This window comes from Carlito syrichta, unplaced genomic scaffold, assembly GCF_000164805.1.
Source record: "Carlito syrichta isolate Samal-C Ts95f unplaced genomic scaffold, Tarsius_syrichta-2.0.1 Scaffold315927, whole genome shotgun sequence".
In the NCBI taxonomy this organism is placed as follows: domain Eukaryota; kingdom Metazoa; phylum Chordata; class Mammalia; order Primates; family Tarsiidae; genus Carlito; species Carlito syrichta.
In genome coordinates this window covers 61,714-73,220 of record NW_007260023.1, presented here as the reverse complement: position 1 = coordinate 73,220, position 11,507 = coordinate 61,714, and the positions used below count along the sequence as shown (strand labels likewise).

The 11,507-nt window shown below is 45.9% G+C and overlaps 1 protein-coding gene across 1 annotated transcript; it reads right to left on the bottom strand.

The window, feature by feature from the left end:
- Positions 1-319: 319 nt before the first annotated feature.
- On the bottom strand, positions 320-10,237 carry LOC103276107 (protein ZNF738-like). The gene is made up of 3 exons (XM_021706695.1): positions 10,223-10,237; positions 1,231-1,357; positions 320-429 (listed from the first exon to the last, which is right to left on the bottom strand). The coding sequence occupies exons 1-3, from the start codon at positions 10,235-10,237 to the stop codon at positions 320-322; spliced, it is 252 nt and encodes an 83-aa protein (XP_021562370.1).
- Between the last annotated feature and the right edge of the window lie 1,270 nt (positions 10,238-11,507).

The following is an 11,507-nucleotide window of genomic DNA, read 5'->3' as shown; positions in this document are numbered from 1 at the left end:
AATTAGCCGAGCACAGTAGCACGGGCCTGTAGTTCCAGCTACTTGGAAGGCTGAGGTGGAAGGATCAATGGAGCACAGCAGGGCAAGGCTGTGGTGGCCAGGAGCGGCCACTGCACTCCAGTCTGGGTGACAGAGTGAGACGCCAACTCAAAAAAAGAGAAAGCTTTTGGAGAATTTCAGAACATGGAATAACAGATGTCCCTTTGTGACAGCAAGAGAAAGAATCCCAGGCTTCTCAGAAACCATTTCTATTGGAGCAAACCACCTTCCCAAACCAAATTTCAAACTCTGATTCCTAGACATGTGTCATCTGTTTCATTCACTCCCACCTACCTGGCATTTGGGCTAGCGTGCTGTGTCTCTTCACATCCCAGGGCTCTTTCCTTTGCTCCAGACATGTGATGAGGTCTGGCTTAGAGACAGCAAGTCCTGTTTAATTAGAAGAAAGTATCATGATTCTTGCTGGGGTTCTTAAATTATAAACCTAGTATTGTGATCAGTAGAGAACACATTACACAAGGTTCTAGAAAAATAATCCCAAAATACTATTTCCCAATAAAACTTTAGGAACATTTAGATAGAATTTTAAATTTGCGGGTTTTTTTTTTATTTTGGTTTGGAGTCTCACTGTCACCCAGGCTGGAGTGCAGTGGAAAGCTCACAGCCACCCCAGCAATCACCTGTTGGGCTCGGGTAATTTTTCTCCCTTAGCTTACAAAGTGGCCAGAACTACAGGTATGCACTACTACCCCCAGTAAATTGTTTGATTTATTGTAGAGATGGGGTCTTGCCAAGTTGCCCAGGCTATTCTTGAAACCATGAGCTCTGGCAATCCTCTCAACTCAGCCTTCTAAAGTACTGGAATCACAGGGTTGAGCCACTGTGCCTGGCCTTAAATTTGTGAATTCTTAGTTCTGTTCTAGTGAGTCGATAACTTATGGCAGCAATTGGAACAAGATGTGGGCAATGATATTTACGCAACTAAATTTCTGAACTTAACAATAATATAGCTAGAAGGACACCAGTCAATTCAAAATAGAGAAGGCTTCATGTCAAAATGAAACATCTCTATTTTTTTCTTTTCTATGTTAACATATCACCAACATTTCCTTGATAGCAGGAAGCGGAAACTCATTCATGCAAAGCAGAAATTCTCAGAAAACATTCTACAAAGGAAGTACATAAAATCCTTAGTATGAAATAGGAATTGTGTGTTGAGTGTTTCCTCACCCAGAAAAACCATGTTTCTGTGGTTCTCTAACATCACAGTCCTGTACAATATTCGCTGAGAGTAGTCCAGGCATTCCCACTCTTCTGGAGAGAATTCTATAGCCACATCCTTGAATGTCAACAGCCCCTGAAAACAACAACACATATTTACCAGGTCACCATGGCATCTAGGTAAAGCAAGCGTGAAGAGAACCAGGTCCAGCTGACATGACAACTATTATTATGCACTAAGAAATTTCATAACACAGAAATATCCTCTAATGCATTAAGTGTGTCAGAAAAAGAATAAAATAAAAGCCACTCAGCTAGTGTAGACACCCTATTTTTGTGAGGGATACAGCATAAATTTGGACACCAGCACAGGCATGTATATTTTTCATTGCTATGTTTACATCACACAGAATACATTACACATACTGCTCAGATGGAAAACTCCTAGTGAGTTGGAAGGTCCTCATCAAGATGTAATTCAAACAAGAATGAATTGAATATCTTGTTAAAATGCAAATTCTAATTCAGAATACATGGATTTAGCCTGAGGTTCTGCAGTTGTTTTTTATCAGTTGTTGTGTCTCATTCTTATCCATGCTAGGGTGCCATGGCATAATCACAGCTTATTGCAACCTCGATCTCCTGGGCTGAAAGAATGCCTCCTCCACAGCATGCCAAATAGTTGGGACAAATTGATATCAGATGCCAAGGCACACAGGTGCAACACAACATCCATGCTGAGATCTTTTGTCAAAAATTATAGTAATTTATTATTTTTTGAGTTGGAGTCTCACTTTTGTCACCCAGGTTGGAGTGCAGTAGCATGCTCATGGACACTGCCACCTCGACCTGTTGGGCTTAGGTGATCCTTCCACCTCAGCCTTCCATGTAGCTAGAACTACAGGGGCACTCAACCATGCCCAGCTACTTTTTGTAATTTATTGTAGAGATGAGGTGTCACCAAATTACCCAAGTTGTTCCCAAAATGCAGGTTCAGGAAATTCTGTCACCACAGCCTCCCAAAGTGCTGGGATTACAGGCTAAGCCACCAAACCTGGCCAATATAGTAATTTATAATCTCAATGTAATAACAAGTAAACATATATAGGGCAAAAATCAGCCTACAGGTATTTCCCATGGCATGTAATCTCTGAAAGTGTATTTATATTATTTGTTTTTAGCATCCTGGAGAGCAAATATCTTCTAATTATTCTTACTTTTTTTGTTTTTTGAGATAGAGTCTCACTCTGTCACCCAGACTGGAGTGTAGTGGCATGCTCCCAGCCACCACAACCTCAACCTGCTGGGCTCTGGAGATCCTTCCACCTCAGCCTTCCAAGTAGCCAGAACCATAGGCACCCACTACCACTCCTAGTTAGTTTTTGATTTATTGTAGAGACAAGGTCTTGCCAAGTTGCCTAGATGGGTCTCAAACTCATGGGCTCAGGCAATCCACTCATCTCAGCCTCCCAAAATGGTGGGATTATGAGCCACCGAGCCCAGTCTGAATGTACATTTTATTAACTGTGTTCTACATGGAGCTGATGGAGCATCTAGACAGAAACTTAATAGTACATGTTCTGACTAGGCACAGAGAGTCATGCCTATAATCCCAGCACTTTGGAAGGTGGAGACAAGAGAATTTTCCAAACCCTCAGGTGCAAGACCAGCCTGGACAACTTGGCTAGACTGAACTCTACAATAAATCAAAAAATTAACTGGGCTGTGATGGCTGTGAGTGTGCCAGTACACTTCATTCTGGGAAACAGTGGGGGATGACAACTCAAAAATAAATAAATAAATACACGTTACTATCCTTCATTAGGATCTGAGGATCTACCCTATCTCCAATAGGATTCTTGGTTACTGTTCCTTCCCATGATCCCCAATCACAAGGGATCATTAATAATGTAGGTCAAACATTTGCAGTGAGAACAGTTCATGGCAACAAAGTAGAATGGATGAAGAGAACAGAAGAGGCTATGTAGGGAGCGGTGTCCGACAGGCCCATTGAATATCCCAGGAAGAACAAACATAGTTGAAACAAACTCTTTAGGCAGGACCATCAATGGGACAGTAGGATGGTTTTCAAGTTTTACACACATGACATTTCTTCTGACTTGGGACACATTTACCTGAGAAGCAGCCATTTTTTTTCCTTTTTCTCCTACTTCTCTGGGATTTCTTCTCAGGTGAGATGATCTAATCAAGTCACACCTACATGTTGAAAATATGCCTTTATTTATTTCAAAATTAAATGGAATGGACTTATTTTTTTTGTCAGAGTCTTTCCACCCTCTTGGGAGTCCCTCCCTTGCTCTCCTGTTTTTCTGAGGTTCTCTTTGATTTGTGGATTCTTCCACCATCTCTCTGAGGTGGGTCTACCTTGTCCTTTGGGATAGTTTTTCTTCTTTACAAATGCAAGATAATCGAGAGGACAAACATCATTTCTGCCTTTTTCCCTCAAGAACAGTGATGTGTCTAAAAGTGCACAGAAACCATTTGCTGAACTAAAATAGATTTTTTGATAGTTACTAATTTAATAATATAAAGCTTAGACCTAATCAACCCAAAATGGCGCAGTCCACTCTCAAAGGTTTGACGTGACTCCGTCTTAGACTGAGGCAGGGGGGCGGTGTCTCTGGTCTCTTTGTGTGTTTGCATGTAGCTAAAATACTGAAATGCTGACAAGATAAGGCTGGCACCAGTATGCAGCTGTCCAGACTAACTCTGGGAAAGTGGGAGTATTTGCTGTAGCTGTTTTGTTTAATAAAGGAACAAGGAGACTGAGAACCAAGGGGAAAGAGAATTCACCACTTTCCAGTATTCCTTTCATCGCCCAGATGCCTGCAAGTCTAAGCCACCTCTTGATCTTTGCCCGTCTCTGTTCCACAGCCTGGATAAAAATTTTTCAACAGCACACACGACCCAGGAGCGGTTTTTAGGATGCCGTCCCCTCATTTCCTTGACTTTAATGTCCCTACTAAAGTCACAACCCTTACTCCAACTCCTTATGTCCACAGAACCGGGTTTGTACCTGCTGACACAAATGGTCAATGACACTGATGACAGATCCTGCCCATATCCGGTTTCCCTTTGCCCCTTCTCAAATCCTTTCCTCCAAGGCCCTCTGGGATCCCCACACCACGAGTCCTGGCTGGGGTTTCAGGACTCATGAACCACTGTTGGCCCAAGAGGCCTCCTTAACGCTGTGATGGAGCCGCCGTTTAACTCTGGGGAGGAGACAGGGACCGGGTCAGGGCCATAGCCTCCCCCTCCAAGCCCCCCACGCAGGTCGGATCCTCCGCATGACCCTCCCGAGTCCCTGGCCCTTGGAGGTGGGGAGCTGCCTGAAGAGTGCTCAGCAGGCAACATCTCTGTGGGGTCAAGACTCTGGGGTCGCAGCACAGGCCCACCTACACCGAGGGGACCAGGTGGAGCCACCGGCGGGGACGGGTCCAGGCTCGAAGCTGAAAGGGAGGCCGGTTCCTACAGAGCCGGGTGATTCGGGCCCATCCCCATACCCCTCTCGGGAAACCTGCCACCTTCCAAGGGTCTCAGTGTCTGCCCTATATTTCTCTCAGGACCTGCATGTCACCGGCCAACACAGGCTGAAGAGAAGCCTGGAAGCTGCCCCTTCCCTTCCAGCTCCTGTCTGATTGGCCATCTCAAACCCCAGCGTCCGCTGCTTGGGCAAAACTCCAGGCCATCTGGTCTTGAGTCACAGGACACGCGATCAGGCGCGGGCTGCATGAGGCAAGAAGATGTTGAGATTTCTCCCAGTGCCGGAACCTGGTGGGGAGGTGTGGGGTTGTGGGCCCCTTGCAGGGCTTGCTGGGAACACTGGTGTCTGCATGGCTCCCGTCGGTGAGTCGTGGAGCTGCAGGACCATTCCAAAGTGTCCCGGGAGAGGTGATGAGACCTACAGTCCAGCAACCCACCAACCAGGAGCGAAAAAAACTCCCATCATGCCCCGACAGGGCCCTCAAGCCCCCTCCCCCCACCCTTCTGCCCAGTCTCCGGGGCAAGGAGAAAGCTAAAGGCATTTTGGCCTATGGAGTCCCTCTCGTTTTGCATCTCCTGCCAGTCAAGACCAGAAAGCCGGGGCCTGAAGGTTTTTCCAATCAACGGATGCTGAGGTCTGAACTGGTCAATCAGGGGGGAGCTGAAAGTGAGGGGGCGGCTTTTGGGCTCTGGTCGGACCTTTGTCTCCTGTGCCTGCGAGCAGAGTTGGGTCATTCTCGCCTCACTGTCCTCCACTCCGGTACCTCCTCGTGTCTTTGCTTCAACCTCTGTCGCCCTGTGACCTGCAGGATGTGGAAGTTCTTGGCGAGGCTGCCGGGACATCCAGAAGCAGGGAGAAGGTGAGTATGCTGGGGGTGTCCCAAGAGGGGGAGTGGATGGACTTGGATGACCCGGATGTAGCGGGACCGGTCTCCTCAGTTGACAGTGAACACAGCCCCGCCAGCACCTGGGACTGGTACCCTCAGTGTGGGTAAGGCTAGGCCGGAACCCTGGGGACTTGTCCCATCCGCGACCTCACCAGCTGAGCCCTCTGTGTACAACCCCTCATTCCATGTGTTTGGGACCCGAAAGAAGTGGGGAAGATCTGAGTGGGGGGTGGGGCCTGCAGAGGGAGGGTCTGAGGTGCTGGCCCCCGTTCCTCCTCTCTCCTCTCCAAGGTTACATCACAACGTTGAGGGACAAGTTTGCTCTTTATGGCTGTGGAAATCAATACATTTCCACCAGAAAGTGTGGTAGATTAATTGTTGAATTTCACAGGTGTATGAAAGCATCCATTACATTTTTTTTTTTTGAGTTGGAGTCTCACTCTGTCGCCCAGACTGGAGTGCAGTGGACACTTCCAGCCACCGCAGCCTTGACCTGCTGGGCTCTGGCGATCCTTCTGCCTCAGCCTTCTGAGTAGCCGGAATTATAGGCACGCGCTACCATGCCTGGCTGATTTTTTGATTTATTGTAGAGATGAGGCCTCACCAATTTGCCCAGGCGGGTCTCGAACCCGCAGACTCAGGCAATGCACTCACCTCAGCCTCCCAAAGCGTGGGATTACAGGCTAAGCCACCGAGCCCGGCTTACATTTTTTTTTTTTAGTCAAACTCACTCTGTCGCCGAGGCTGGAGTGCAGTGGCACACACATGGTCAACTCAGAATCAACCAGCCAGGTTCCGGTGATCCTTTCACCTCAGTCTTCCAAGTAGCTGCTACAGGCATGCACTACCACACCCAGCTAATTTTTTAATTTATTATAAAGAGGAGGTCTCGCCAAGGTGCCTCGACTGGTCTTGAACATGTGGGCTCAGATGATCAACCCGCCACAGCCTCCAGAGCCTAGCCAATAATACTTTCAATAAATTATTTTTACTGCTGAGTTTAGTAATAAGAATATAACTCTCACCGGGTTCGGTGGCTCAACCTGTAATCCCAGCGCTTTGGGAGGCTGTGGTGAGTGGATTGCCTGAATCCACGGGTTTGAGACATGCCCGGGAAACTTGGCAAGACCTTATCTCTACAATAAATCAAAAATTAGCCTGGTGTGCTGGCACGCACCTGTAGTTTCAGCTACTTGGAAGGTTGAGGCAGAAGGATCACCGGAGCCCAACAGGTTGATGCTGGGGTGGCTGGGAGCGTGCCACTGCTCTCCAGTCTGGACGATGGAGTGAGACTCCAACTCAAAAAAGAAAAAAATATATATATATAATTCTCCCTGGACCAAGAATGAATTGAGCTATATGGATTGGCTCCAGTTTCCTGTTACTTGGGTAAATAATGAGGAGTAGGTCTGGAGAAACACACTGGTAGGTAACAGGTTTACCACCATATTACAAGCCACCAGAACAAAACAGATCAAGTGGTCAATGTCCCTACACTCCAGAAACTTCCATCTGTTGGGACAGTCCTGGGGGCTTAACCCCCTTTCCCCAAAGGCCTTTAAAAAACCCAATCCTTGTCCCTTCCACACCTCACTTGCCTCTGTCTGCGCCCTTTCCAATCTGTGAAAGGTGGTTAGTAAACTTCCTCCTTTGTTGCAATCTTGCATTATTTCCATGGCAACAGTCCACCTCACCTAAGTTTACACTTTCACAGAGAACCGGAATCATTTCTGTCTTTCCCCTCAATACCAGCAATGTGTGTGAAAATGCAAAGAAACCACTCACTTAATCAACTTAATTGTATTTCCTATAAATTACTATCTTGGAGGAAGATAAAACTTAGACTAAAACAATAGCAAATGTAACAGTAAAATGTTAAAATAAGACACGGTAGCTAGCACAGGTAAGACATCAATAGATAAATATCCCATAGGCTGGTTTTAGGAAGCATTCAGACATTTTAAAATTACATTTGGAGCCAGGTGGTGGCTCAGCCTGTAATCCCGCACATTTGGGAGGCTGAGGTGAGTGGATTGCCTGAGCCTGTGGGTTCGAGACCCACCTGGGCAGTGAAACCTCATCTCTACAATAAATAAAAAAAATCAGCCAGGCATGGTAGTGGTAGTGCATGCTTGTAATTCTGGCTACTCAGAAGGTTGAGGCAGAAGGATCGCCGGAGCCTAGCAGGTGAGGCTGCGGTGGCCGGGAATGGCCACTGCACTCCAGTCTGGGCGACAGAGTGAGACTCCAACTCAAAAAAAATTTTTTTTTAAATAAAATTACATTTAGGCAGGCTCAGTGGCTCAGCCTGTAATCCCAGCACTTTGGGAGGCCAAGGTGAGTGGATTGCCTAAGCCCGTGGGTTCGAAACCACGCAGGCAACTTGGAGAGACCTCATCCCTACAGTAAACAAAAAAAATTGGCCAGGTGTGGTAGCACATGCCTGTAGTTCCAGCTACTTGGAAGACTGAGGTGGAAGGATCACAGAAACCCGCCGGAGCCCAACAGGTTGAGGCTGTCGTAGTTGGGAGTATTCCACTGCACTCCAGTCTGGGCGACAAAGTGAGACTCCGATTCAAAAAAAATTTACATTTTACTGCAGTCCAAGTTGGCAGCCTTTCCCACCTTTTGGCAAATCAAAAGAAAACCCCATAAGATGTAAGAATAGAACAACCCATAATAATAATCACTAAGAATCTTTCAGGCTGGCACCGTGGCTCACACCCATGATCCCAGCACTTTGGGAGATAGAGATGACAGGATTTCCTGAGCAAACAGTTTCCAAACCATCCACACCCCTTAGTAAACCCTTGTCTCTATAATAAATAAAAAAATTAGCTGGGCCTGGTGGCACACACCAGTAGTTTCAGCTACTTGGAATGCTGAAGTGGAAGGATTGCCAGCAGGTCAAGGTGGCAGTTGCCACAAATGTGCCATTGAGCTACAGCCAGGGGAAAGAGTGTAACTCCTACTAGAAAAAATAAAAGTTGGGCTCGGTAGCTCAAGCTGTAATCCCAGCACTTTGGGAGGCCAAGACGAGAGGATTGCCTGAACCTGCGGGTTTAAGACCAGCCTGAGCAACTTGGTGAGACCTCATTTCTACAATAAATCAAAACTTAGCTGGGTGTGGTAGCACATGTCTGTAGTTCACATAACACAGGAGGTGGCCACAAAACTATTGATTAATACACTATGTGACAGAGTGAGAGTCCAACTAAAAAACATGTATATACTGAAGTATTTTATCACATAAACAAAGATCTGAGTACTACATGTATTCACTCATAAGTGGACCCTGAACAATCATCGGAGTACTGTAATTGATTGGCAATAGAGGAACACTGCCAAGGTGGGGGTTATAACATAAATAAGCATACCCAAACTTTACATGTACAATGACCACTTATGACCTAACCCTGAATTGTACCCAACATTTGAAAATAAAAATAATAGAAAAAAGAAAGAGAAAACCACAGAAACCCGGTGTCCCTGGATGAGGAAAATGTCAGCACACAATTTCTATTCCATACTAAGGATTTCAAGTCATTTCTTTGTAGAAAGATCACATTTGAATAGAAATGTAAAAATTAGTAGAAACATTGTGTCACTATGTTGCAACATTACATCATCAAGATCCCTTTATGTCAGGGATGCTTAGGAGATTCAGCATTTGGGAATCCATCAATACAATTAGCCCCATTAATAAAATCAAAGATAAAGTCATATAATCTGGTTAATAGATTAAAAAGATATTTTGAAATTTACAAAAACATTTACATTTAAAGATCAAATTACAAAAAACGGTAGAATATTTCTGAAACATGAAAAACAGTAGAAATGAAAAATAATGAAAATACTTGTTTGAGAAGAAAGATTAAATGGTATTATTAAGTCAATAATCTTCTAACCAGTTTATCAATTGAGGTTGATACTGATGTACATATCAGCTGTTTGTGTTCTGAAGAGAAAAATATTTTGTAAACAATATTTAAATTGGAAATCCATAAAAAGTTTGAAAGACCTCATCATACATAATAAGTAAAGCAGTGTGATAGTGACTTTAGAAACAGACTGAGAGTGGAATACTGCTGGGGGTGTGTGGGCATACCTCATCAAGAAGCATACCTGCATAATGAACATTTGTAAACATAGCTCTGAATTATACCCTACATCTTAAAAACAAATACTAAAAAATCAAGGGAATACACAGTTTTAAAGTAGAATAAGACATATATGGTGGTCGGGCATGGTGACTCATGCCTATAACCTCAAAACTTTGGGAGATAGAGGTGAGAGGATTGCCTGAGCCCATAGGTTCAAGAACAGCTTGAAAAGACCTCATCTCTACAATAAATCAAAAAGTTAGCTGAACATGGTTGTGTGTGCTTGTAGTTCCAGCTTACTTGAAAGGTTGAGGTGGAAGGATCACCTGAGTCCAGCAGGTCGAGGCTACAGGGGCTGGAGCACGCCACTGGACTCTAGCCTGGGTGACAGAGTGAGACTCAAAAAAAAAAAAATTACCATCAATTATCAATCAAGGTTTGCATGCTCTAATATCATGACATTCCAGTAGAAAAAGAGACACAGCCCCTGACCTGGAACACATTTACCTGAGAACCAGCCATTTTTACCTCATCCTCCTCTGGCATTTCTTTTCAGGTGAGATTATCTGGACAAGTCATATCTACCTGTTGAAGATATGGCTTTATTTTTTAAATTTTAAATTAAATGTATTTTATGAGTCTGAATATCACTCCATAACCCAAGCAGGCATGAACTGTCTCCACACAGCTTATCACAATCTTGATCTGCTCTCAACAGATTGTTCCATCTCAGGCTCCCAAGAATCTGAAACTACAGGCATGTGTGAACACTCTTGGTTAAATTGTTTCAGCTTTTATAATCACATGGATATGCTATGTTGTCCGGGTTAGGCTCAAATTTCTGGGCTCAAGCAATCCTCTCTCTTCTCTCTCCCTCCCAACACTGACCTGGATAAAAACCAAAAAAAGTACACACAACCCAGGAGGGGTCTTTAGGACGCAGGCCTCTCATCTTCTCAGCTTTAAAGGTCCTCTAAATCAAGTCAAAGCCCATGTTCCAACTCCTTGTCTTGACTTTGGCTGTCCCATCACCAGGCAGAACCAGGTTTGGACCTGGTTTGGACCTGCCAATGACCCTGATGACTTGCCCTAGGGATTTCCACCTGGATATTCCAAATAAGGTGACTACAGGGCTGTCACCCACCAGCACCTGCACGTGGTCAGCCTCCCCCTCCCCTTGTCCTACCAGAGATCCCAGACCATGAACGGGACTGGGGCTTAGGGATTTACGATCCACTATTAGCCCAAGGGAACACCTTAAGACTGTGCTGGAGCATCTGTTTACTTTCTAGGAGAAGAAAGGGACAGGGCCAGGACCACAGCCCCTTCCCCCAGGGGCCTTCCACGCGGGTCAGACACCCTCCCCCCATAAAAATCGTGGGTCCCACACATCCGGAGCACGGGATTGCCTGAAGAGGCCTCCAGTGGGGCAAGGTCGCCACGGGGGAAGGACCCTGGGGAGCAGACCAGACCCACCCTATGCAGTGGGGACCGGGGCAGAGCTGCCGGTGGGGACAGATCCAGGATCAGGACGGAGGTGGAGGCCAATCTGCCATAGCCGGGTCATCCAAGTCCATCCTGCCTCTCGTTCTCGCACCCACCCCCATACTCACCATCTCCTGGCTTCCGGGTGTCCCAGCGTCCTCCCTACAGACTCCTCAGACTTGCATTTCACAGGGCGAAAAGGGAAGAAGCAAAGACACGCGGCTATCTCCAAGATGATCCGGCACTTCCGCAGGCCCAGAAAACAAAAAGCCCGGTCAGACCCCGGAAGCCACCCCCTCACTTTGAG

Coding starts and splice junctions, on each gene's coding strand:
- LOC103276107 (XM_021706695.1), bottom strand. Junction 430..1,230: donor CAGAAACATGGTTTTTCTGG/GTGAGGAAACAC, acceptor CTAATTAAACAG/GACTTGCTGTCTCTAAGCCA.